The sequence below is a fragment of the Neolamprologus multifasciatus genome, chromosome 12 (genome assembly GCF_963576455.1).
Source record: "Neolamprologus multifasciatus chromosome 12, fNeoMul1.2, whole genome shotgun sequence".
Lineage (NCBI taxonomy): Eukaryota > Metazoa > Chordata > Actinopteri > Cichliformes > Cichlidae > Neolamprologus > Neolamprologus multifasciatus.
The window spans coordinates 10389366-10416722 of NC_140450.1; the positions used below are offsets into that span (position 1 = coordinate 10389366).

The window sequence follows — 27357 nt, forward strand, 5'->3', positions numbered from 1 at the left end:
GCTTTAAAGGTGCCAAACTGCACGATCCTACCTCTTTCCTAATGTAACTATAGCCGATAATCATCATTACCCTTTAAATTTAAAATTATGCTTTCTTCAGCGACATAACAAGCTGAATAAAAGCCTGCATCTGTAAACCATGTCATTAAGTGTGCAAACTGACACCACCCTAAAGAAATGAAGGTGAAGTAGTTTGTCCTTGTCTAAGTTAGGACATCAACTGATAACACGCAACCACCTCCACCTTTATAACATTACCGCGTTGTTCTTTTCTTTTTCTTTCTTTGTCTGTTTGTTTCCATTAGAAACCAGGACGCGAAGGGAATCCCTGAATAGGAGCGAGTCTATAGGCCGCTTAATTAAAAACAGGGGGGAAATGGACCTAACAGCCAATAGCACAGCAGAGGACTTTGCTTCCCGCTCCCGCGTCCGCCCAGCGAGAGTATATAGGAGAGGAGACAACAGGTGCACCAGGCATGACCGGTCAGTGTCCTCACTTTGGCTGAGATAGGGAGGACTGAGATAGTGGGGACTGGGGCATGCTTAAATGAAGGAAATGGAAGATGCGCCTGAAACACTGGAGTGAAGATTCACGCAGATGGGTAAGTAAGTTATAACATAGTTGCGGGCAATTAAAATAGCCTCAGTAGAGCAGTCAAGACATGTTATATGTTACTTAGGATCGGTTGCTGTTGCTGCTACCAGGCAACTCAAACACTAAACACAGGGACTCTTCCTATTTGGGTTCTTCTAACCACAGCATGTGCTATAGTGGTGTAAAAAAAAAAAAAAAAAAAAAAAAAATCCAAAACACACAGTCACTTATATTAATTGCAGCATACTTGAAATAGTCCTCACCTTGGTGAATAACTCTTTGAAAGCACAGACTAAGATGGTAGAAACTAGTTTCACGTAATGATGAGCTGAGCTTGTGGTGTTTTTGTTTTTATGATCAGGAGGATGATGTTGCGAGATTTTACAGGAAAGCGGCACTTTCCCTTCAAGGTAAGAGGGGGAACTAAAGTGAAACTGGCATTAAAATAATCATAAATGTTCCCGCTTCATTTGTTGGCTGCCTCCTTCCTCTTTCTGCTGATCTTGCAGTGTCAGTGCGGCAGTGTACTGCTGCTGGCTGTGCTATTTGATTGACAGCTGTCAGCTGCGCTCCTCACTGCTACTGTCAACTCACCTGAAACATGTTTGCCGACACTGCCACGTAACCCGCTTCTTATTATATTATATTATATTATAAGAAGTCAGCCGAGAGTAAAGCTGGGAGACAATTCTACATTTTGCATACTGATAAATGAGCAGCTGGACGTCGGTACAGCGCAGTCAAATCCACGCATTTGCATTTACATGAACAGATGTGTTGTGGCTGGTTGGGTGGCAGTGTAATGTTAGCTGACGTTTCTTCAGCCAGCTCACACTGCTCTGCTACTTTAACAGTTACATTTCACTGTGGGTCACACTAATGGCTCAAAAGCCATTCAATATGACTTTTAAATGTTTGCAAACTCTGCAAAGAAAATATCGTTTTTTTTATTAGAAGGACAGTTTAGATGAAAGTGAAGCTGTTGAATTGTGGGTGGCTTGAAGGCAGTGTCTTGTTAGCTGGTAGTTTCTTCCTGTGCCAGCTCACCTGCTGCTGCCCTCCAACTGTCCATTTAATCCACACCAACAGTGATGTCTGTATAGTCACCCTTCACTGCTATCAGTACTAAGATGTGATTTATTGATTCTATTGTCTATTTTATATTATTTTCTCATAGCCATAAATATTCAGAAAAATCATCTACAGCACGGAAAGTATCAGCACCATATTTAAGGAGATGGCCTTAATATCAATGCATTAACATTAGCAGCTAATGTGTAATGTGATTTAATTATTCAGTTAAGAAAGACGCTTGTTTCCCACAACACAGGACATCTAAATGAAAAATCTTCAAGTCATTAGTTAAATCAAATACTTATGAGAGCATTTTATTGTTGGATAGATGCTGCACAGTTTGCTGGGCTCAAATCAGTCAAATCAGGCTCAATTAATTTGCTTCCTCTTAAAAAGATTTTAATGTAAACACTGGAGAGATGAAAAGAAGGGAAGCTGAACATTTCAAAATGCCAACAACCGAAAAGCTAAATAACCACTGCAGCTGCAGCAGTGGTCATTATAAGAAATGCTCATCACTGACCACAGGATAAACACCCCCACATACACTCATTTACACACACGCACACACACTCTGACTTGCATTGCATCACGGTGATTGCCTGATATTTTCATCTTGCATCTTTCTGGAACGACAACCCTCTCCAAGCAACACTCACTGTCAACAGTTCAGTCCTTCCTGGCTGCCACAGCTCAGGAAACACAGACATAAAGCAGTGCTATGTCCAGTACCGATCACTAGGGGCCATCATAGCTCCACTCGTTTCTTTAGGATGATTTCCCGCACCATCGCTGTGACCTCTTCTCTGATGCTTTCCATGGGCTCCTCTGTTCGCCAGAATCGAACCACCTTCCCTTCTGGGTTCACCAGAAACTTCCAGAAGTTCCACTTTGGAATTTTCTTCACAGAATCTGAAAAACAAACAAGTTGTCGCAGAACAGTCGTTAATGCTACATTTCTTTCTTTAAAAAAAAAAAAAAAAAAGTATCTTATTTTTAAGCAATCTTTAAAGTTGTTTACCCAAGATGGGCAGCAACAAGTAATTCAGTTTCCATATAGTGAAACAAACTCTTACACACTGAAGACAAAAAATATTCCTCAAAGGTAAAACCAGGATAAAACAGAGACAGACACATCAGGGTCTAAAATATGCTTAAAAACACTGACAGTTAGGTAGATTACAGGATGCTAAAATAAGATGCTAAAATACCAAAAATACCAAATGCCTTAATTTAATAACTTAATAGCAGAGTACCACGACGACAGAAAAAAAGAACCCCAATAACTCCTTTTAGCTACTTCCTAACAGAAGTGGACACTATCAAATCAAAATAATACATGCATAAAAAAATTATATTAAATAAATAAAATAAGAATAAAAGAAAATAGCTACACAATCCTATAGTATCATTTCAATATTATATAATTTGATAGTGCAGTGAAAAATGTATGTGTTGTAACTGAAAATCAAGTGAAAACCTAATACTAAAAAACTCAAATGTGCATACTTATGTTCATATGCTGTAATAGCATTAATTCAAATGATACATCCCCCTTGGCTACTGCTAATCATTATAGCTCACCACGACTGCTGTGTTACTGTATATTAATAATATTAACTGTAACTGTAAAAATACAGCTAATTAATAAAAACAGATTCTAATGCATGGAGCAGAATGTCAGTTCTGCTGCTTTACAAACATAAATGAAGTTGTTACTTAGCAGATATGTCACTGAATTGATTCAATTTTATACCATCAAGTCTTGTAATCACAGAATAGATCAGAACCATACTTTATATTCCAGTTACCTCTGGAGTTCATAGACTTGTTCTGCAGGTCTTCTTTCAGGTGCATCATGTTCATAAAAACTCATTAAATTACCCTGGGGTGATTGAAAAAATACAAAACTTTACGTTCATCTCCACATTTTGCAACAGTAACAGATTATTTTCCTCTCAGATGAAGTAAAAGTAGGCTTTGCCTAATCTAGTTTGGTTTTAGACTATCAACACTTGTACCTGGAATACAGGTGAGACCAATTGTTAAGTATTTGAGGTTTGGTGACAGCTCCAAATTTGACTTCCTTCCATCCTTAAATACATCCTGCACTTGGAGCAGGTATAAATATGTAATCAGCGTTTCTGTGATCTCACTCAGTGATCCCACAGTCATGATATTCGTTAAAAGCCTTTCTCCCAACCTGTGAGGAATTTGAAAGCAGGGTCAGCCTCTGATCCCATTATTTTGATCTTGCTGAAGAAAGGAAAGGTAACGCCGTAGGCTGACTTGGCGAAAACCTCGATGTCCCGGCTGGTTCCGGTCTCCGTATCCCCGAACTGTCCGCAGGGAAAGGCCAGGACGTTGAAGTGAGAGGTGCCCAGCTCCCGGTGGAGCTCCTGTAGAGACTTGTAGTTCGCCTCCGTCTGCTGGCAGTAACTCGCCACGTTTACAACTAAGGACGCCTGCAAAGGAGGGGATTAGGAGCAGTGCACAGTTATTTTAAAAAGCTCTTAAAAATACGCACTCTGCAAATAAATCAAGTCTAAACTGACACGGGGAAAGTTAAACAGATTTATTCTCAGTCTGAAATGACGGCTGATGATGTGGACATACTTTTCCTCGGTACTTCTCCAGAGAAACCGTCCTCCCTTTCGCGTCCTTCACCTCGAAAGAATAGAAATCCTTCGGTTTTCTGGGTTTCACCAGCTGGGTCTGCAGAAGAAATAAACACCCCACACCCACCGTCATGCTCAACAGCACAGTTAACTTTTTCGCTTTTGGGTTGGAGGACCTGGTAGGATAACCTCCCAAAGCCTCCATCTTGGAGGGGAAAGAACAAACCGTGGCTTGAACTGGGGCTCTCCTTCCAGAAGTTCTGGGGCGGATCAGAGGAAATAGTCGCGTTAAGCTGGACGGAGAAACGGCGCAGGCGACTATACCGGAAACTCAGCAGCAAAATAAAACTAATAATAAGTGAACTTTACGTGTAAATACTCGACTTTCAGCTACACTACAGAATCCTATATAGGCCGACTACAGGGTCAGCTGAAAATATTAAACAAACAAACAAACAAACAAACAAACAATGTCTTATCTTTTAGTTTTTGTTAGGTGTGTTTAATATAAAAAGCATAAGACGGAATGAATATTGAGACTGATGTCACTTGTTTTTAATGCTGGAAAACATTAAAAACAGAGATCGGGAACTTATTATTATTATTATTATTATTATTATTATTATTATTAATAATAATAATAATAATAATAATAATAATAATAATAATAATAATTTCATCGTCAACATGCCTGAATGCTCAGTGCAGATTATTAGCACTAGAGGAACCTCAGCAAACACTTAACCATACAAACTTTCCAGTGGTTTCCTCAGTAATCACTGTAAAGCATTTAAATAACTACAGAATCTTCATCTGCTATGAAAGGTTTTGAAAAATCTTAACAGGAAGTTAGGCTCTTAATAGATTAGTTTCTAATGATATAAAGTTACTGTTTAGTACATTTTAAATAACCTTATTTTGAGATGGTATTTAAAAAAAAAACATTGTTATTTTTCTGCTCAGGGACAATACGAGGCCCATGAAGTCACATACAAATGCTTCAGGAGGCGGATCATCCAGAGGCGCTGCAGAGAAGGCCCTGTTGCAAGTACCCCACTGGCCCCTGGGCGGCAGTGTGAGCCAAGCTTCGAGTTTGATACCATCTGTCAGAGGCTGGAGCTCGATTCTCCACCGAGAAAGCATGAACCGGGACAGGGAGTCCTACCAGGAAAAATCCAAGGTATCAAACAACACACATTAGTTCAGTAATAATAATAATAATGCAATACTGATGCCAGGCATATCCACATAAGTTAGGTCATTAAAAGTGTGATTAAACTCAAAAATTACCCGAAGTCAGGTTTTAAACGACTGATTTTTAGAAGAGGGGAAAAACGACTGATTCAGGATTTAAAGCATAATGTGTATGTCATAAAAATGCAACAATGTTTGCGTAATTTAGATAAATATTTTGGTTTAAAAAACTCCAACCAACTTTGTCCTGCCACATGAAGACGCTAGTCACCACTGGGGACTGTACCCAAGCTGTTGGTGTTGCACTTGAACAACATATTTATGATTAGGGATGGGTACCGGTATCCGGTGCCATGATGGCACCGGTTCTGACATAAACGGTAGTAACCAGACCGAAAAGCAGCGCACATTTCGGTGCTTTATTTCGGTGCTTTTTTTCCTGAGCTGTGATACACTTTCTTCTTCCTTACATTTGTATTGGCGGTTGGCAAACAATTGAAAGGTGCATTACCGCCACCAACTGGTATGGAATGATACACTTTAGATTCTAGCCAATCATTTTAAGTTTCCGAGAATAGTAGGCGGGTCCAGGTACGTACGTTCTTTTAGAGCAGAGCTACAGATTAAAAATGCCCAAGGCGAAGCGGTCAAAGTCTGGCTGTACTTCACAGCAAAAGATGCAAACTCAGCAGCTGCAACAAGTGCTTTAAGCTGATACTGTGATACTGTCAAAGAAGGTAACACCTCAAATCTGATGAAACACCTGGCGACGCATAGTGTTTTTTTTTAAAGCCGAGAAATGCGCCGTATTTGATAGCTTGCTGCGAGACCTCACACCGAGCACATCTACTGCTTGTGGGTTGCCTGTTATCGGACCCGGAATTAGCAACATCCCCCAAAAACCCGAAGAGGAGAGTCCTGGCCCCTAGCCCTGCCAGTGTAGCAGAAATGATGACGGATGATGATGGCAGCAGCAGCCGTTCTTCTCTGCGTGAGTAGCTTAATGTTGTTCGTGTGTAATTTGCGTTGAGTAGGCTAACCACGTTATTACATTAATGCATTTAAGGTGAACAGCAAACACCATCATAGCTACATGCAGCTGTCTTCTTGTTTGATGGCAGATACTCCCTTCACCCTGGCCAAAAAGGCTAAAATGACCAAAGAAAAAGTGGAAAACAGTTAAACATGAGAGGTTTTTGGACAAAGTTTGTGTTTTTTTCCATTGTTTAAGCACTGCTTCCAGCCAAGAATGATACCATATATGCCCCATAGCTGCAGAAAAGGCTAACATTGTTATCTTTTTACAAAAAAACAGCTGAACATGAGAGGTTTTTGGACCACTTTTGTGTTTTCCATTCTTTAAGCACCGGTTTGAGCACCGTTTAAGCACCGGCACCGTTTCAAAAGTACCGGTTTGGCACCGGTATCGGATAAAACCTAAACGATACCCATCCCTATTTATGATTCAGCTGGGTAACACTGTTCTTATATGACACTGCTGATTTTAAAATGCACAGGTGTGCACTCCCCTAGGCCCATATCTAGAAACAATATTCATTCTTTTTACATTGCATACATTTTTACTTGAGAGCTGTTGGACGTTTTCTATGATGTCATTTGATTTCACCAGAGGCAGCATTGGTGGGAGGCTTGTCTCACTCTGAGTCTGTTAACTTGGTGAACACAAAGTGCACGATCGCTGCCAAGACACGGCCTGCTGCAGAAAATGCCCCACAAGAGGTTTGTTTAAGGAAGCTGCACTTCCTCGTTTGTGTCTGTGTGTGGTTACGATGTAATTGTTTGAGGGGGATGCTAAACTGACTTCTGCAAGTCATCGTCTCATACACGAACATAGAAGTTTTCATTTAAAAGTGAAAAAAGTCAGAGAGTTTTGTATGTGTGTGGTTTCCAAAAGTTGCTCGAAGTGAAATAAAATAAAAGAACACAATCAGTTTGATATAAGAATAATAAAATGTTATTATCCTATCAGAGATGGTGGTGTGGTGGCTAGGTCATCTGCCTCACAGGACGAAGGTCCTGGGTTTATGTAGAGTCTGGGGCCTTTCTGTGTGAAGTCCAAAGACATGCAGTGGGTGATTGGTTATTCTGAATTGATTTTAACTGTGAATACTTTTTCTTGTCTTGTGCTATGGCCCTGCAACAGATCGATGTATAAAGCATATAAAAAAGTAAATCTGCATATATTGCTAAAGCTAACTTTCAATGATATGCTAATGTGAGATATTTTTGAAACTTGAATAGTAATAATTCTTTTCCCTTTTTTTGTTTTTGTTTTACAGCGATGGGTGTGGAGACCTGCAGTTCAAGAACCTGAAAATCTCAATCGCTCAGGTAGATCATGTTTCTATGAATGATTGTGTGAATGATCCCTGGACTGGTACTACATGATGTCATATTGGGGAACCAAAATACATACTTTGATCACGCTGCAGTTTTTTTTCGCTTTGATTTTTGAACGCTGGATGATGTAATTATAGGTTTACTTTATCAGACTGCACACCCGTTTTTGAAGTCTGGAGAAATTTGGTAGGGTACAAAGACAACAAAGATGACATCTGGAATAGCAATAAGGAAGAAAAGTTTGAAAGAAATCACGTGTTAAATTCTCTTGAGACTTTATTCACATTTAGGCACTTTAGCAGTCATCATTAGTTTCAACACATTCTAGTTTAATGCAACGAGTGCTTAATGCACATCATTGTGGATGCTTGCTGCAACTATTGATTCATGTCAAAAACACGACACAACAAATAAAGTGTTTGGAAATTAATGGATTAACAGCAGATGTACAATGTATGTTTTGTAACAATATCTTTTAAATTATATTTTATCATTGAAGGTTATGATGAAAGAAAATATGATCTTCAGCCATTTGCCACTCTGAACAAAGCCACTCTGAGCCTGCACGGGAAGTCAGTGGTTAAGTTGGGTGCACCATCACTGCTGAATGACTACTGTAAGAGAAAATGAAGCCCTAAATGACTTTTACAAATACTGTTTTTTTGCTTCTGTACACCACCACAGTAAATGTTTCTTTCCAAGCTCCTTAGACTACAATGACCTGGGTGACCGAGAGCCTTCACAGACACCACAGAAGACTGTAAAACAATCCAAATGTGGCTGAAATGTAGTTTTCAGCATAAATTCATTGGGGTTAATAATGCTTTGCATTAGCTGTTTAGGAATTATAGTCACTTTTATAAATAATCTCATTTTTAAAGGGTCAGAAGTAATTGAACAAACTAATAATCCTTTGCATTGCATTAATTCTGCCTGAAGTCTAGAATGCATGGACATGATTAAATGTGGTGCTTCCTCCCTTGAGATGCTCTGCTGGGCCTTTACTTCACCACTGTTGGTTGGTGCTTATTTGTGGGCTTATTTGCATGCAACTGATAAGCATGCTGTTCTGGATTAGGATCAGGTGACACTTCTTCTTCTATCAGTATTGGGCCACTAAGAAGTTGCACATCTTTGTGCTATAACATTTCCATCATGTTTGACGAATAATGGTGGTTGTGTTGGGGTGTGCTGGTGAAATTTCATTATTTTAAATAGCATAGCCATATGGGCAACAAAAATACAACTTGGAACATCTGCTACTTGTTTTTTTTCTGAAAAATACTTACTGAAAACACTTTGGTGGATATAATAGATTTAACAAAAAAAATCTAATGTTTATAATTAAGGCTCATTCTGTTCATCAATAATTTATGGCTACGATATAGTCCTCTGTAGTGCTTTGTTTTTGCAACTTTGTCATTTCAGACACTAACCTTCTCGACTGCAGCTGTAGCGGCATGGTTGCATTAGGACTCGGCTCTTCAGTTTACATTTGGAATTCAGAAACTCGTGGTCTGGTTGGACATCTGGACCTGAGTCCACAATCAGGATGCCGATATTGTCAGTCGGTCTCGTCTCTGTGCTGGAGCACAGATGGAAGAGCCCTCAGTATCGCAACTAGACGAGGGGAGATACAGGTAAATGAGCTCATAGACGTTGGAAACTTATTCAGACCAAATGTGGTATGGGGGGCTCTGTGAGAAGGGAAGTGTCATATTTACTGAATCAGCAGGATGACTGTTTGTGGTGTCTTTGTCTCTCTTTGACTCTTTAGTTGTGGGATGTCGAACACAAGCAGAACATGAGGTTTCTGCTGTCACACCTGGCTGTGGTGAGAGCTCTTTCCTGGAAACAGCAGTTACTTAGCAGGTACCCATTTGGTTTGTTCTGGTATTTAAAGAATGTGCTGTTTAATAATGAAATGGAAAAGATTGACCAATTTGGAAATTCTGCTAAATAAATGAATGAATAAATAGGATAGATAGGCTTCGGATAAGAGCTAAAGTCATACAGCTTTATCTCTTTAGTGGAAGAAATGTAGATGAATTAGTCACGGACAGGGTAGGAGACACTTAATCAATAAAAGTGTCCATAAAAGCAGTGTTTTTTCTGACAGTGGATCTGTTCTTGGACATATCTGTCACCTTGACCCACGGGCTTTCACACCTCTGGTAGGTGCAACCACCCAGAGGGAGGGGGTCTGCAGTCTGCAGTGGTCACCAGGAGGCAAATGGCTGGCCAGCGGCTCCACAGATGGCCTTCTCCATATCTGGGATGATGACATCATGGGAAAAAAAATGTCAAGTCAGCCAATAATGACAGTGAAGCAGCCCAGTGCTGTCAAGGTCTGTGTACTTGGATTTGGAGGCTAAAAGTAAACTGTTTGGCATTTTTAAAGGCTGACACAGCCAGAGTTACAGAGTTTGAGCAGACGTCAAAGCAGTTAAATGTGAATAAGAGGCTAATGGTTTTAATGTGTACGGATTTGGGGTTAGTAAACAGAGATTTAAAAATGCTGTTAATGTATCCACCTTTGTGTGTGTTATTTTTTTAGGCAATGGGGTGGTGCCCATGGCAGGGAAACATTATTGCTACAGGAGGGGGATGGAAAGATGGTGAGCTGAGAATCTGGGACACACAATCAGCATCTTGTGTTACTTCTGTCCAAACAAATTCACAGGTGCTTGAGAATTACAGTGTTGTGGATATTTTTGTTTTGCTGTATATAAATGCTGGATAAACTATTACTATTTACCCTCATTTGCAGATCTGTTCTCTACAATGGGCTGAAAAGAAGAGATATCTGGTTACAGGTCATGGCCTACCTCATCACAAAGTCACATCTTGGGTGTGGGAGTTTCACTCTCTCAGCCCCATTTACCAGTTCACAGGTTAGAAAACAAAAAAACCCCCACAAGACTGTTCTACATTACTACAACCTTTTTATTAATAAAGTAAATAATTATGTTTAATGCAACGTTAAATTGTATCAGCACTGCTGTCTGATACTATCTCAACTTAGTCTCAACACAATGACAACACACTCATAGGAACAAATGTTGTTGCGTCAATAACACAGTGAGTAATATTCTCACAGAAGCAGTTGTTGTCAGTGCAGCAGCTCTGTCACCTACCACTAATGTCTTTAATGGCCATCGTGTGCTGAGTGATTCGTGTTCTGGGCTTCCCTCTAGTGAATATGAAACTAAGGTTGCTAGTTTTAATATGAGCTGTCTCACTGTCCTGTAGTATTGTGAGCTGGTGTTAGAAAACCAATACTTACGGCTTAAGGGGAAAAAAAAGAGAAATAAACCGCTAACAGAAATGCTAAATTCCTGTTTTTTCTAGTCAGGGGGGCTCAAACCAAGCACTGAATGCAAAAGACACTTTTACTGAAAACCCACTAACGTGTAATATTGAATAATTTAACTTAATAAAAAAATTATCAAGTAATTTTCAAAATTTACTTTTTTTAATTTAAGTTTTTTTGTACTTTTATATTTTAAATGAAAACTTGACAGTCATTCAGCGCTATTTTTCAGAAGTGTAATTACTGATATCAACCCTTGTGGTAAAGTCCTATTCCCATAGGAATACTGGTTATGATAAGAGAGGGAAATTGACTTGTTTTCATAATGGAAAAAAACAAACAAAAACAAAATAGTGTAGCTCCTATTGAGTTGCACCAATGCAGGTCGTTATTCTGTAGGCAGATTTTTAGTCACCATTTTCTTGGTTAACCACAGTCATAAAGTCCCCCTTCTCATTTTTGCCAATAAGGCTCTGATTGACTCAGTTGTACTGGCAAACAAGGAGAAGTTGTTACTGAATGAGATGCTTGTTTGAATCACAGACAAATATGTGCGCAGTGAGGTTTGGAACAGAGTGCTTATATTGTTCAGTTTTTGGTATTATCTATTTTTTACATTTAACTTCATGTTGCTTTTATTTCATTATCTATAAAAATCAATGTAAAAAGGGATTATAATCAAGGTAGTACAATTCAATATTAATTCCCTGTTAATGTGGCATTTTCTTACTACTTATACCAACAACAATAACTGATTTTCAGTTCTTTTAAATAATATATTTTTTTCTTTTTTTAACCAGGTCACTCGGATCGAGTCCTTCACTTGACCTTAAACCCTGACAATTCTCAGATCTTCTCCACCGGTGCGGACCAGCGCTTTCGCATCTGGGATTTGTAGTAACCAGCGTCATGGAACCGTGACATTCATATTGATAATAAAGTTCTTTAGCATCTGGTTAGAAATAGGTATACAATTGATTACCACATAAGTGCACATTGCTGCTTTCTTGGCAATTGTGTCATAGAGACCACACATTTCCCTCCCATGATGTCAACCACAATTCGAAGCCAGTTTACCACCAGCTCACACCTTTTGTCATGCATCGTGCATACCGGTAGCACAGGTTTCCTGTTTTAATAGCTAGACAACATGAATCTTTTATATAGTTATGATATGACAGATATGCCATACTGACTACTATAATATGAAAGGTAACAAAAGACAGACATGGGACATGTTTTAGTGTACACATATATGAAATAACTCAGCACCAACAGTGCCAATCTGCTGCTGCTGACTTAAGGCTCATCAGCATTTATTTGTTCTGTATGTGAGTTCACTTTGAGTTGTGTTTTTATTAATATTACATTCTGATATGTCTTCATTGTAAATTTTGACTTCCTGAAATGTTTTTTTAATTGTATTTTGCACATTAAAATCAAATTTAGGAACCTAATAATAGAATACACTCTGTCAGCCTGAGGTAGCTTTTATTCTTGCCCCCATGATATGAAACATCCCCACTACCTATTTTACCTAGAAATAGAGTGAAAGCTTTGTGGTTTGTTTTAAAAGTTATGTGTTTAGTAGTTAAATCACTTAGACTTAAGTTAAATGTAAAATGAAGCAGAATAGATTTCTGCTTGAAAAGACTTTGTGTGTGAGCATATGTGCTGCAAAATTTGACTTGCAAGAGTGTGACCAGAGAAGACTTAAGAGAACACTTTGTGCAAAAGCACTGTGGTGAAGACTTCCTTTATAAAAACAGAGCAAGACCCCCCCCCCCCCCCCAACCACCCCCCTCTACATGAGTTATTTCTTATAGGTTATATGTTCAAAGTCACACTGAGATGTCGGAGCAAACGTACAATGACTGAGGTTGGTTTATATAGTCCCTGTAACCTCAGATGTCTGCAAAGTCTAGCCTACGCTGTTCCACTTTTGACTAAGATGATATGTAAGGTCAAGATGAATAATGTCAACACTCAACTGAAAGCAGCAACATGCCTCAAGTGCAGTCTGAAATGAAGCCCAGTCAGCAAAGAAACTGAAATTTTTAAAAAAAGAACTGAGAAGAAATCTGCATAAGTTGTGTTTCTCTGTGAGCTTGCATCCCAAATGCTTTACAAATATGCTGGCCTTTAACGCCAGGTCAAAGTCATGATGGCTCCACTCAGCATAAACTGGCTGCACAAAAAGGGTCAACATATTCTGCGTCCCTTATGTAAAATGTTGTACACTGAAAGGAAGTAATTCCTAATTGACATACAGTGGCTTGCAAAAGTATTCGGCTCCCTTGAACTTTCCCACATTTTGTCACATTACAGCCACAAACATGAATCAATTTTACTGGAATTCCACGTGAAAGACCAATACAAAGTGGTGTACACGTGGAACGGAAATCATACATGATTCCAAAATTTTTTTACAAATAAATAACTGCAAAGTGGGGTGTGCATAATTATTCAGCCCCCTTTGGTCTGAGTGCAGTCAGTTGCCCATAGACATTGCCTGATGAGTGCTAATGACTAATTAGAGTGCACCTGTGTGTAATCTAATATCAGTACAAATACAGCTGCTCTGTGACGGCCTCAGAGGTCGTCTAAGAGAATATTGGGAGCAACAACACCATGAAGTCCAAAGAACACACCAGACAGGTCTGGGAGAAAGTTATTGAGAAATTTAAAACAGGCTTAGGCTACAAAAAGATTTCCCGAGCCTTGAACATCCCACGGAGCACTGTTCAAGCGATCATTCAGAAATGGAAGGAGTATGGCACAACTGTAAACCTACCAAGACAAGGCTGTCCACCTAAACTCACAGGCCGAACAAGGAGAGCGCCGATCAGAAATGCAGCCAAGAGGCCCATGGTGACTCTGGACGAGCTGCAGAGATCTACAGCTCAGGTGGGGGAATCTGTCCATAGGACAACTATTAGTCGTGCACTGCACAAAGTTGGCCTTTATGGAAGAGTGGCAAGAAAAAAGCCATTGTTAACAGAAAACCATAAGAAGTATCGTTTGCAGTTTGCCACAAGCCATGTGGGGGACACAGCAAACATGTGGAAGAAGGTGCTCTGGTCAGATGAGACCAAAATGGAACTTTTTGGCCAAAATGCAAAACGCTATGTGTGGTGGAAAACTAACACTGCACATCACTCTGAACACACCATCCCCACTGTCAAATATGGTGGTGGCAGCATCATGCTCTGGGGGTGCTTCTCTTCAGCAGGAACAGGGAAGCTGGTCAGAGTTGATGGGAAGATGGATGGAGCCAAATACAGGGCGATCTTGGAAGAAAACCTCTTGGAGTCTGCAAAAGACTTGAGACTGGGGCGGAGGTTCACCTTCCAGCAGGACAACAACTCTAAACATAAAGCCAGGGCAACAATGGAATGGTTTAAAACAAAACATATCGATGTGTTAGAATGGCCCAGTCAAAGTCCAGATCTAAATCCAATCGAGAATCTGGGGCAAGATCTGAAAACTGCTTTTCACAAACGCTGTCCATCTAATCTGACTGAACTGGAGCTGTTTTGCAGAAGAAGAATGGGCAAGGATTTCAGTCTCTAGATGTGCAAAGCTGGTAGAGACAAACCCTAAAAGACTGGCAGCTGGAATTGCCGCAAAAGGTGGTTCTACAAAGTATTGACTCAGGGAGCTGAATAATTACGCACACCCCACTTTTCAGTTATTTATTTGTAAAAAAACGTTTGGAATCATGTATGATTTTCAATCCACTTCTCACGTGTACACCACTTTGTATTGGTCTTTCACGTGGAATTCCAATAAAATTGATTCATGTTTGTGGCTGTAATGTGACAAAATGTGGAAAAGTTTAAGGGGGCCGAATACTTTTGCAAGCCACTGTATCTATAGCTCAGTATACTCACTACAGTATCCACCACTCGGCAAGTATGTGAATCTAGATGTGACTTAGGGGGAGTGTTTACAATTCTAGTGTTTGCTTTATGCTACAAAAACTACTGTCTGTGATGAAGTGCAAACATATGGGGGGAAAAATAGAAAACATTTTTTTTTTTAACAATTTCCCATTAATGTATACTTCAACCTTACATCATTCTTAATTTTTTGCATAATTTTCCATATGGGTAATACAGAGACCTGACAGACAAGAGAGTCTGAAACCTGAATAATGTTGTTTGCTGTTCTGCAAATATTTAATCAGGCTCATATTTGAAAGTCAAAAAGTACACTCTAACTGACAAATTATCAACCAGGCTGTTCTAAAAATAGACTGCAGGGTGGAGCTAGTTACGCCGTATTTTTAACCCCCTTATAAAAGCTAGGCAGCTTTCTCCTAGTCTTCAGTTACAGTGGCATTGTTGAGCTTTTCCAGGCACTTTTGTCTGCCAACAAGCACAATCTTCTGTTTTCCAGTAGAGATAAAAAAAAAATTCAAATAGCAGTTAGTAAGCAGATTGTAATGTTTAAGATATTTGATACTGGAAAGGTTTAGGAAAACAAACAATGTAAAGCAAATGCATATATAGATTTTAATATCTTGTGTAACTAATTCCTGAAAACGTCCTCATACAGGTAAGCACTGAGCTTTAGACACTCCCATTTTTTCACCTCTTGCATCACCCTGAGGCTTTAGCTGGCTTTATAAATTTACACACGAACAGAGTCCTGGGCAGATGAGAAGGAGGGAGTATGGGATGACTATAGGGAGCACTTGAGAAACACCAGACAGCTCATGGTCAGCTGTCTGATGGGAAAGAAATAAAAACATATATATCACCTTCCAGAAAACTACACAGATTCTACTTTATGTCTGGCAATGAGACGGCAATTCTGCAACAGCTGGCGATTTTAGGTAACATTATACAAAACTTCTTTAACATGAGTCAAGCATGTTGTCATTCCATGTTTCATTGTCCGTAAATGTCAAAATGAGTCTAACATCTGTGGCAATATGCTTTTTATTAGTACTTATGTTCTGACTGCATACTCTAGCTGCTGTTAATGTTAGCTAAAATGTGACTTAGCTGCTCACGAGGACAGATTATTAGAGGGAGAAGACCCTTGCCCCCCTGTTCCATGCTCTTCTACAATGACATACAAATGTAGTCTCAAATCTCTCAGTTGCATTTTCGTCTTTAAGGTTAATGTCTGTCTTTACAACTTGGGCATTTCTGTAGATTGAAAAATGGTGGCTATACTTAAGTATATTTAACACTTGTACACAGTTATTCTACTAAATACTGCAACACACTATTTAAATGTATATAATGAAAACATGTCTAATAGATTATACTACAATCCAACAACCAAACATAGCTATTGTTAACTACTCTGCCTTCATCTATGTTTTTTTTTTCCCTTACGCAGTGGTATGTCATGGCTTAGCAGTGGGTCAGATCTCTTCTTATTACTTCCTAGTCCAAAGACCTATGCCATGGGTCAAAGCCCAGGAGTTCTGTCAGAAGTACTATGTGGACCTTGCTGTCCTGACCACAGAGGAGCAGTACTTCAGTGTCCTGAATGCTACTCCTGCCACAAAAGTCAGCTTTTGGCTTGGTCTGAAACGCCAGAGTGTCTCCAGTGACTGGCAGTGGGTGAATGGGGAACAACTGGGATATGAACACTGGTACAGGAGAAACTATGAAGGCTGCTGTGCAAGTTTAGAGGCCATGCTGGAAAAAGACAAGAACCTGTTGGCTCGCTACTGTAAGGAACCACACATGGTTGTCTGTCAGGGTAAGTAATGCATTTTTGCTGTTTTTGGAGTTAGAAACTTACAAATATAGTAACTACATAGTCTAAATATGATACTCAATAAAGATGAGGCACACAACTAAAAAAATGCAAACAGTCAGATTCACTGAAACATGATGCAGTGCCTAAAAACCTGTTCTACCTGTGTAAGGTGAGTGTGTTGCCACAAGAAAATGATCCCATCCTCTACTGGTTATGTTATGGTGCTTTGTTTATATCCTGCATCCATCTGCCTGTTATTATTTATAACAGATTAGTTAGGTCGCAGTTGAAAAAAAATCATTATTAAAATAGTTTTGCTGGTTTAAACCTCTAAAGCAGGGCTCTAAAACTCGCAGCCTGGGGACACTTGCAGCCCGTGTCACCCCTACTTGCGGCCCATATGTTGAGGTGACGAAATATAATGCAGTTTGGCCCTTGAAATGACTCTTTTTGTTAGGGAGGATTTCTTTCCTGTTGTTCCTTAAAAAGTTCATTAAAAAACAAAAAAATATTTAATATGAAGGCAATATGAGCAGACAGTACAAACATGTTGGCTGCGTTAGTTTAGCGAGAGAGTTATTTGCAAAGAAAACATTTTTCAGTGGCAGTAAAAAACTAATGTGTACACTTATCTCTGCATTTTTATTTTGTTAAATATGAACATAATGATTGCAAAGTGCTGCAATGTTTCTGGCCAGAAAGAGAGTACCAATTTATTTATTTGGTAGTTCAATGAAAAGCTTCAGTTAGTTAAGAGTGAGAAAAAAATTGTGTTCACATTTGTAGTTTTGTCTTGTTATACAATATTTGAAATAATACAATGAGATGACAGTGCCAGCAGTGGCCCGCAGCTCACTGAAGTTGGAGATCCCTGCTCAAAAGCACAGTAACAAAAGCACCTCCAACCAATTTAGATAGATGAACTAGTCCACCGTAGTTCATGCTGGAGTTCATTTTTTAGTATTTTACCAGGATTCTCCTGTTCCTCCCCACAAAAGAGCAGATACTGGTTCTGCTGCTGGCTAGATGCCCCCTCACTGACCTATCTAGCTCTGCTCATATAATAACCCATCATCTGGTATTTAAATCTCTGTTTTCTCCATCATTTTTCATCGAACCTATCTGATAACATGTTCTTTTTTATGATCCATGATCCTGAGCTCTTACTCGACTCTGACTGTTTTTCTTCCCACAGGTCCACATTCCCCTCAGTCGGTGACAGTGGACTCAGTGGGTGCGGAACATGTGAATCTTAGTTGGAATATCTCTGCCTTTATGCAGACAACACCACACAGTTACAATGTGACCATATGTGACAGCAGATGTGAGACAGTCCTTTACTCCTGCATCAATGGTTCTGCAGTGATGAGCATCAGCATCTCCAACTTAACATCAGGCACAAAGTATTTGCTACAAATCTCTGCCTTTGTTGTGCGGCCTGACAGTGTTACTGGCGGAAACATCATCCTGCAGAGTAACCCTACAACAGTAGAAGTTAAAACAGGTAAGGAAGTACTTATTGTTTATTTTTGTGTCATGGCTTGCTTCCTAGATACTGTGTACAATAACTGACAACAACTTCAAATATTCTATTATATTCAGCCCGTTTACTCATCATTGTAAACTGGTGCTCGTCTCCCTCTTTTGTATCTGTGTCTCTGTATCCTCTCTACTTCAGTAGATCACGATATCATCTTTGCTGTTTTCATGGTCATTAAACTCATGTTGCTTGCTCCTCTACTGTGGATTCTTTATCATATCCTTAAAAAAGGTAGGTCTTCTTTCTCCAGTAAAAAATCTATATATTTAAAAAAAAAATCTCCATAACATATAACATAATTTTGATTTTGATTTTTTAAACAGCAGGTAGTTTTGAAGAATCAAATCATTACATCTCTCCAGTGTTGCTCTCAACTGAAGACACAGTAGTTGATCTGGTCCCTCAGAAAACTCCAGGCATGGGTTAAGACACGGAAAAAGACTTTTGTAGAAAAATCTCTTCAAATGAAAAATGCCAACACAATGAATATAGAATACATGGAGACAGATTCATTTTTTAAATAAACTGCTTCTCATTTGCAAATGAATCGTTAACCAGTGAGTAGAAAATACTACAGTTAAACCTTCTTTTTTGAAACATGGTATGACCAAATTTTCTAAAATACATTTAAATTTTTATTCAATTTGATCCTAAATGAGTGACTAAGACCACGAACTCAACAGGATTGTGTTTTCCGTTGCCGTTTACCCACAGACTCATGGTACCGAAAGCCTTTACGCAGCCACAGATATTGCATTGTAGCGGCCCTTCACATAGGATGCAGGTTTAAGGCACTTTCACATTGGCTTCATCTTTATAAACAGACAGCTACACTGTTGTTTTGTATTGTATGGTTGTACCATTCAGATTAGTGAGCATATGTGAAAATATGTGACCCTCAAAATTTTAAAAAGTAGTCCCTGGAGTATTTGTTAAAAGCATTTTATGCTTATTTTTTTAACTAAAACTACCTGTTAGTCATTTCCCACAAAATGTGTCATGCTGTGACTCATCACAGTCTGAGTTATGAAGTATTAGCACAGGTCACTGCAGTGAAGTGTCAGATGGACCACTGCAGTATCCCTTTTTACCTCAAGATGAAACCGTCATTTGATTTTAATGAATAGTAGGAAGAAATCACATATTATTATGTATTATGTTGTTTGTGGTTTTGTTTTTCCCCTTTTTCTTGATGTACTCACCTTTAGTTTATTTAAAAAAGCAAGAAAGTCAGTAAATGTGAAAAATGAGCAAAGAACAATATATTTCATCCAGTGCTGCTAGAAGTTATACGTCATAAAAATATAAACTATTAAGAGGAAAATTTAAACTGTAAAATTTAAAAAATGTTTATTGTTGTTATTCTTCACTTTTAGGATTTCTTTTTTCTTTTATATTTTTTTTAGTGTTTTTTGTTCATTTGTTTGTTTATTACAAGATTTTTTTTATTACAGGGCCCATTGATATTGGACGAAATATTATAAAGCTTCTTTCAAAATGTACTTGTTGCTTTAAATTAGAATTAGACAAACATAACTTTTAGGGTCTTCTCAATAGTTTCATAGTTTCAATGGCAGTGCATTTAATTGAATGTCATGACCCAAATGAAACATTAGCATTTCAAAGACGGAAAATAACATTACCAGTATTCTTGATTGAGAGTGAGATATTTTTCTTGAACCAAACATAGGTCAAAAAAGTAGTGATTACACAAACAAGCAATGTGTTTTACATAAAGACCTTGCTGATGTCATGGTTCTCAGGCCTTTAGGTGTAGTTTTTAAGCTGCCTTTAACTGAATAGTAGTATAAACAGTTGATTACTTACTATACTCTGCTGACAAGCTTATTTACAAAGAGTGGCATAAATACAAATATTCAATAAAGTTGTTGGTTTATTGATTATTTGCGCACATTTAATGAAAAACAAAGAAAAAAGACTTTGGGATTGTATCAACTTGTTCTTTCTATAATTTATATAATTTTTTATATTAATCTTGTTTGTTTTTTTTAATCCTGTTGTCTACTATTTATATTTGTTCCCGGCACAGTTGGTATGGAGCACCTGTAATTTTGTTGTACATGTACAATGACAATAAAGGACTATTCTATTCCATTCTGTTCTTTTCTATTCCTGTTTCTATAGCAAAGTAAAAAGGTATGTAGCAGCCATGTGCTGCTAATGCACTTGATTAACTGATCATCAGCATGTGTGACCACCTATATAAAAGCACAGGTTTTGGCAGTTTGCTGGTCTGGAGCACTCAGGTGTCAGTGTTATAGAAAGGCAAACTCTTCCCTGGAGTGTATGTCAAAGCAAATTCACCCTAAGGTCAAACCATGAAGTGCTGAGAGACATTGCAAAAAACCCAAGAGCTACATCTCAGACTCTACAGGCCTCAGTTAGCATATTAAATGTTAAAGTTCATAATTGTACGATTATGAAAGTAGAATCTGAGCAAACAGCTAGATTTCTGGAACAGTGTTCTTTGGAACAATGACTCTAACGCACAGTGCCACATTTGGAGAAAACCAAACTCAGTATATCACACAGCACAAACACCTCATACCGACTGTCAAACATTAAATAGTAGTGGAGCTTTGTTGACCTGAGTTTGTTTTGCAGTCACAGGATCTGGGGACCTTGCAGTCATTGATTCGACCATGAACTCATCTATATACAAAGTTAATGCAAAGTTAATGTGAGGCCATCTGTCTGACAGCTAAAGCTTGGCTGAAACTGGGCCCTGCAACAAGAGAAAGATGGCAGGCATACCAACAGCAGCAGAACGGCTGAAAAAAAAAGGAATCAAGCTGTTACGGTGATCTAGTCTAAGTCTAGAGAAGAACAGTTCACCAACATTCTGCCACAAAAAGTGTTAAAGTAATACAGAATATGAGAGCTTTAACTTATTGCTGCCCAAGGTGGTTCCACAAGGTGTTAAATCAAGACCTATACTTACTTTTTGAAACGACTGCATAGTGTTCAGTGGAACAAATGCTACGCAGTGCTATGACTATGTTCCACCAACTTACCGACTCAGTCATTAATTTTGCTCAAATTCCAGTCTATGACTGGGCTAGACTGAAGGGGGTCGGGGGGTAGGTTTTCCTGTGGTTTTGTCTCAATTCACACAGAAAAAAAACTCAAAGTGAAAAACATGTCACTACAAACCACATGAGAACATTTAGTCTGCTTATTGGTCAGATGTGTCTGGGGCTGGAGCAACAGATGCAAATACAGAAAGAAGGTGCTCTCTTCTAGCCTAGTCAATAGCATTGAGAGTTTAAATTACTTGTATAGCTAGTTGCTATCCCACACTAACCATTTGGGTACTCTAAACACGAATGGTATTTTGCCACATCACAAAGGATACCTGACTAGAGGACGATGTTTCCAACCTTGTTCACTCTAACTTCAGACTCCAAATAACTGAAAAGGCTACAGACTAAATACTAAGCTCCATACTTATTTTACAGGAGATTATTATTCCTTCGGGGTATATCTGTGGAGTCCCAGCTAACATACATGCTTCACTGACTCTCAGTGGCACTAGCTGCCAGATGAAGCTGCTCCAAAGTCACATGTCTGATAAGAAAAACAGAAAAGAACCTTTACAGAGAAAAAAAAGTGACCATAGTGACCACTACCAGTCAAAGGTTTGGACGCACCTTCTTATTTGATGGTTTTCTTTATTTTCATGACAATTTGCATTGCAGATTCTCACTGAATCCATCAAATATATGAATAAAAATATATGGAATTATGAAGCACATATATGTAACTAAATATCTTGATGCATGCTCAATCATCCAGGTAAGAAAATCTCCAAAAGTTGATTCTGTTCATCTGGACGTAGTGTTTTGTGGGAGAAACGTTTTGTCACTCATCCAAGTGACTTCTTCAGTCTCAGCTGACTACAGGTTTCCCCAACCTTATAAACAATAGGCTGGGAGGTCAGTTCCTTAATCTTAATTATGCTAATTCTCATGACCATTGATCAACAACCACTGACCAAAACCCACTGATCAAAGACTACTGATCAATGGCCATGAGTACCATTCACAGAGAGTTGGGAAATGGCTGCAATCACAGCATTGTAAGATGGTGAAAGATGTACCCTCTGTAAAGGGAAAAGGGAAAGCCCATCTCTGAGTCGAGGAGGGGGAACGCTAGTGTTACAGGAGGCCGGGATCCACACCAGCCACACCCAGCTGCTCACACGGACCATGACAGATGGGCTTTGTCAGGGTTCCTTTGTGGGTTTGCTCAAATAGATACTAGGAAGCCACTACTAAGGAAAAGCAACAAGCAGAAGAGATTTGTTTGGGCCAAGAAACATGAGGATTGGACATTAGAGCGGAGAAAATCTGTGCTTTGGTCTGATTAGCCTAAATTTGAAATCTGTGGTTCCAGCCACCGTGTTTTTGTACGACGCAGAAACATGCATGAGGAGAAGGTGTGATGGGGTGCTTTGATGGTGACACTGTTGGGGATTGATTAATTGATTAAAAATTGAAGGCACACTGAACCAGCATGGCTACCACAGCATCCTGCAGCAACACGACATTCCATCTGGTTTGCCTTCAGTTGGACCGTCATTTATTTTTCAACAGGCAATGACCCCAAACACACCTCCGGGCTGTCTAAGGGGTATTTGACCAAGAAGGAGAGTGATGGAGATCTGCACCAGATGACTTGGCCTCCACAGTTACCTGACCTAAACCCAATCGAGATGGTTTGGGATCTGATGAACCACAGAGTGAAGGCAAAAGGGCCAACAAATATTCAGCATCTCTGGGAACTCCTACAAAACTGTTGGAAAACCATTTCAGCTGACTCATTGAAGCTCATCGAGAGAATGCCAAGAGTGTGCAAAGCAGTAATCGAATAAAAGAGTAGCTATTTTGAAGAATCTAAAATATAAATATATGTTTTGAGTTATTTGTTTACTACCATATATGGTAGTAAACAAATAATTTAATGCCATATGAGTCTACAATGAAAATAGCTTTGAAAAGAAAGAAAAACCATTAAATGAGACGGTGTGTCCAAACTTTTGACTGGTAGTGTAGTTCTTGTAAAGGACTTGTTCTTTCAACATGAATAATGTCCTCCTCCAACTGTTTCACACTAGTCCATGTATTGACACCTGCACCCACTGATGACTTGTACTGTGCCACACAGATCACGAGATTTACTTGTAAATCGGATCACTGGCTTTGAAATGAATGCATCCTCAACTCATGCGCGCGACCGCTTTTCATGACACATGAATTTCCATTTGTCAGACCACTTCCTCTGAGCTTACATAAAGGCGACTTTGTGCACCATAGTGTGTTTCAGTCTATTTAGATCAAAGCGAAAGAAGAAGAAATGCTCTGCCTCAGGGGTTTCAGTGTTTTCCTCTCATGTATTGTCCTTCTCATTGTTCAGTCAAGTGAGTTATTTCATCTGTTGTGCATTTGTTTATTTAATACTAATGAATTAATTGATGTAAATATGCCTAAGTCATGGTAATGTTTCTGCTTGTTTCTTATGCTTTGTTTAGTGTTGTGCATGTAGATTGTGTGATCTGAATGTCTTTTAGTTTTACAAAGGAAGGTGTGAAGAGAATTTATCTGTTCATCTCAATGACCTCTTTGAATATTTGTCACTTTAGGTCATGGTTCTGAGATCATTGGAGGTAATGAAGTGCAGCCACACTCGCTGCCTTACATGGCTCTGCTGGAGACTGACAAACCGATATGTGGAGGGGTACTAATTGATCAAGCATGGGTCCTGACTGCTGCACACTGTCCTAGGTAGGAATCTTTCCCATTAACATTTGAAAATTGCAATCTTAATTTTTGTTGGATCTTGCAAAGATGTTGCACTATGATTATTCAAAATGTCATGCTAGTCAGTAACATTTCCTCTTTATGATGCTCCACTCAGCATTTATTATAGCAGCTATAATCTGGCAGATAGTGACTAAAGAAACCACAACAGCTCAGGGGTTTGAACACTTCTTTACAAGGAACAAGTGCTGCTCTGCATCACTGTTACCCTATTTGTCACTTTCTTAGTCGGTAAACCTATTCCATAACTGAACTGTAATTTAACACTGCACCGTTTTTGCTCTTACAGCATTAAGAAGGTGTTGCTGGGGGTGCACTCCATCAAAGCAGATGAAAAAGATTTCCGACAAGTCCGAAAGGTGAAAAAAAGTTTGCCTCATCCCTGCTATGATGGCACGGACAAGGTCAATGACCTCATGTTACTCAAGGTAATGTGACTACAGAAAAATGGAAAAGTGATCCAAGATTGCTGATAATTATATTTAGAGGAATTTATAGAAAATTTGTTTTTGTTAAATTTTCTCTAAGTCAGAATTTTACATATAAGCTCAAATATATACATGCACTCTCTCAAATATGATAAATGTGTGTGTTTTGTTGTTTGTTTTTACTAAAAGCAATGATGAACCCATTATGGTTAAATAAGTGTTATTTAAATTTCAGCTGGACAAGAAAGTGAAAAAAACCAAAGCTGTAAACTGGCTCACGCTGCCCAAAACCAGTAAGGAGCCGGAAGCTGGCAGCGTCTGTGTGGTGGCTGGATGGGGAACTACTAAAAACAATGTCAATCGAATGTCAGATGTCCTGAGGTCTGTCAATGTAACAGTGATTGACAGAGTGAAGTGCAACTCAGCTGATTATTACAGCCTCAATCCTGTTATCACCAGCAGCATGATATGTGCTGGTTCGAATGGTAGAAACGCAGCTGATACCTGTCAGGTATGTCCGCCTCACCGTCCACTTCGCTACTTGAACCGTAAACAAGTCGAAAAATAAATGAAAAAATGAACCTCATATTATTGCTCTCTTTGCAGGGGGATTCAGGAGGACCTCTCATGTGCAATGGTGTGCTAGCTGGAATCACTTCCTTTGGACGGATGTGTGGTCTCATTAAAAAACCCGGAGTTTACTCTTTTCTGTCAGAAAAACAACTCAAGTGGATCAAAAATACAATGAAAGGATCTAAAATAGAATGAGTTCTCTGAATCATTCCTGCTTCCATCTTTAAATTAAAGAGGGATACTAAGTTCAGTTGTGTTATTTTGCCACCACAAGTCTACATTTATATCTGTCTATATTTATGATTTTAGGGATGATGTTAAAGCAGAGTGTTACTGAAGGTTTGTTGTAAATCAGTGGTTGTCAACCTGTAGAAATATGGTGTGAAATTCAGTTGACTGATAGAAGTGTACTTTTCTGTAATGTACTTTTGTTTTGCATTAGTAACCAATGGTCTGGGTTACTAAATGTAGAAAAAGCAAGCACACCAAGAATCAGATGCCATATTGAGATAAGAGTGTCTAGATAAATGTCTTGCAAAGACAAAGTTATGTCCTGTTTATGTACTTTATGGTTAAATGTTTTTTTTAAATGTATTTCTGTTTTTATATTACTGTGAAGCACAATGTGGTTTTTACCCTGTGAAGAGTGCTATATAAATAAATTAAATTGAATTGAATGATGGTGGTTAGGATTATCCATGATGCATTATAATTTGTTTAGTGACCTGACCTCAGTTTGCAGCCACTTTGAGCTACTACAACTTAATACACAGTAAAAAAAAAACACAAAATCAAAAGTTGAAATGAAGCTGAAAATGATGAATATTCCACAATCACGAATTGAAAAAGTTAACAGTAAATATATGTTAACTTTTTTTATTATAACCATACTTCTTGTCTGTCAGCGGTTAAATATATATATTAATTTAACAAGACCCAGCCTCAAGACCAACAACTTCAGTTAGTGTCTACTCTTTTTTGTCAGAAAAACAACTCAACTGAATCATGAATAAATTAAGCAAACTGAAATTTCATGACTCCAGAGGCATCAACGTGATAAACAAGATGGAAATCTTTGACATCTTGTTGTCATTGCGGTCTCTGTCGGGTCCTCTATCAGAGGCCTGGGAGCTTGAGGGTCCTACGCTGTATCATAGCTGTTCCTAGGACTGCGCTCTTCAGGACAGAGATCTCTGATGTTGTTCCTGGGATCTGCTGTAGCCACTCGCCTAGCTTAAGAGTCACCGCACCTAGTGCTCTGATTAATACTGGGACCACTGTTACCTTCTCCCTCCACATCTTCTGCAGCTCTCCTCTGAGCCCTTGATACTTCTCAAGCTTCTCTCGTTCCTTCTTATACACACATGTGATCGTAGTTCTGCTGTGGTTAGACATTTCCACTGCAGGAACTGAAGTCAGATGAGTCAAATATTTGCAAGATAACTGCCTTTGTGGCCGTTCTGTTTACCAAAAATGGACACAGCCACTGTGATAGGTGATGGATTACAATTTAATATTTTAGATGCTCTCACTGCAGATTGCACATATAGGTTGACATGTTAGCTTTGAGACATGAAAAGTCAGACCTATATTCTTTCTCTTGGCCAACAGAGAATTACTCCTTTGAAAAAAACAAACAAACAATCACCTAGTTCCTGCAGTGGAAAATGACATATTTACTCCTTTTCCCCTCATTTTTTCTTTTTTGTGAACAAAGACATTTGTTAATTGTTATTGTTAATTGTAAATTGTTAATTTTCTCTTTTTCCAAATTACATAAAATACCAAGAGAAATATAAGTGCTCCTGTTTGCTTTGGTCAATCACATTTGCTGGAAACACATGAGATAAAAAACATTTTTTGTGGACACACAAACCCCATGAAAGTAAAACAACAAAGTGAGATTATTCAACCTGTTAGCCAGAAAGATTCACCACTTCCCGTATTACAAGCCTTAAAAACGAGAGGGCTGTGAACAACTTTTTCTTGCACATACTGTCTTGGTTGTTGACTTCTCATTCTGAGTAGTATTAATTACAGTAATGTCAACATAGAAAACATCCACTTTATGACTATACATTCAATTAAGTAATTAAT

The 27357-nt window shown here is 38.8% G+C and overlaps 4 protein-coding genes across 4 annotated transcripts; 3 read left to right on the forward strand and 1 right to left on the reverse strand.

Annotated features, from left to right (window-relative positions):
- Positions 1-164: 164 nt before the first annotated feature.
- Positions 165-12751, forward strand: LOC146506451 (cell division cycle protein 20 homolog B-like). Its single transcript, XM_085180455.1, has 11 exons — positions 165-1005; positions 5251-5467; positions 7112-7221; positions 7782-7833; positions 8342-8458; positions 9271-9482; positions 9620-9714; positions 9962-10190; positions 10400-10525; positions 10613-10736; positions 11956-12751. The coding sequence occupies exons 1-11, from the start codon at positions 949-951 to the stop codon at positions 12051-12053; spliced, it is 1437 nt and encodes a 478-aa protein (XP_085036581.1). The 5' UTR covers positions 165-948; the 3' UTR covers positions 12054-12751.
- On the reverse strand, positions 1972-4515 carry gpx8 (glutathione peroxidase 8 (putative)). Its single transcript, XM_085180453.1, has 3 exons — positions 4286-4515; positions 3873-4134; positions 1972-2581 (listed from the first exon to the last, which is right to left on the reverse strand). The coding sequence occupies exons 1-3, from the start codon at positions 4490-4492 to the stop codon at positions 2418-2420; spliced, it is 633 nt and encodes a 210-aa protein (XP_085036579.1). The 5' UTR covers positions 4493-4515; the 3' UTR covers positions 1972-2417.
- Positions 12752-15251: 2500 nt separating the features above from the next.
- On the forward strand, positions 15252-19741 carry LOC146506453 (uncharacterized). The gene is made up of 5 exons (XM_085180452.1): positions 15252-15995; positions 16511-16879; positions 18075-18383; positions 18558-18650; positions 18743-19741. Exons 1-5 carry the CDS (start codon positions 15950-15952, stop codon positions 18844-18846), a joined length of 921 nt encoding a protein of 306 aa, XP_085036578.1. The 5' UTR covers positions 15252-15949; the 3' UTR covers positions 18847-19741.
- Positions 19742-23684: 3943 nt separating this feature from the next.
- On the forward strand, positions 23685-26978 carry LOC146506454 (granzyme A-like). The gene is made up of 5 exons (XM_085180836.1): positions 23685-23859; positions 24082-24223; positions 24549-24687; positions 24923-25198; positions 25294-26978. Exons 1-5 carry the CDS (start codon positions 23796-23798, stop codon positions 25453-25455), a joined length of 783 nt encoding a protein of 260 aa, XP_085036962.1. The 5' UTR covers positions 23685-23795; the 3' UTR covers positions 25456-26978.
- The last annotated feature ends 379 nt before the right edge of the window (positions 26979-27357 follow it).

Coding starts and splice junctions, on each gene's coding strand:
- LOC146506453 (XM_085180452.1), top strand. CDS start 15,950: ATGTCTGGCAATGAGACGGCAATTCTGCAACAGCTGGCGATTTTAG. Junction 18,384..18,557: donor AACAGTAGAAGTTAAAACAG/GTAAGGAAGTAC, acceptor TCTCTACTTCAG/TAGATCACGATATCATCTTT. Junction 18,651..18,742: donor TTATCATATCCTTAAAAAAG/GTAGGTCTTCTT, acceptor TTTTTTAAACAG/CAGGTAGTTTTGAAGAATCA.
- LOC146506451 (XM_085180455.1), top strand. CDS start 949: ATGATCAGGAGGATGATGTTGCGAGATTTTACAGGAAAGCGGCACTTT. Junction 8,459..9,270: donor ATCACTGCTGAATGACTACT/GTAAGAGAAAAT, acceptor TTGTCATTTCAG/ACACTAACCTTCTCGACTGC. Junction 9,483..9,619: donor CTAGACGAGGGGAGATACAG/GTAAATGAGCTC, acceptor TTGACTCTTTAG/TTGTGGGATGTCGAACACAA.
- gpx8 (XM_085180453.1), bottom strand. CDS start 4,492: ATGGAGGCTTTGGGAGGTTATCCTACCAGGTCCTCCAACCCAAAAGCG. Junction 4,135..4,285: donor TGGAGAAGTACCGAGGAAAA/GTATGTCCACAT, acceptor CCTCCTTTGCAG/GCGTCCTTAGTTGTAAACGT. Junction 2,582..3,872: donor TGCTTTCAAATTCCTCACAG/GTTGGGAGAAAG, acceptor TTTGTTTTTCAG/ATTCTGTGAAGAAAATTCCA.
- LOC146506454 (XM_085180836.1), top strand. CDS start 23,796: ATGCTCTGCCTCAGGGGTTTCAGTGTTTTCCTCTCATGTATTGTCCTT. Junction 24,688..24,922: donor ATGACCTCATGTTACTCAAG/GTAATGTGACTA, acceptor TTTAAATTTCAG/CTGGACAAGAAAGTGAAAAA. Junction 25,199..25,293: donor ACGCAGCTGATACCTGTCAG/GTATGTCCGCCT, acceptor CTCTCTTTGCAG/GGGGATTCAGGAGGACCTCT.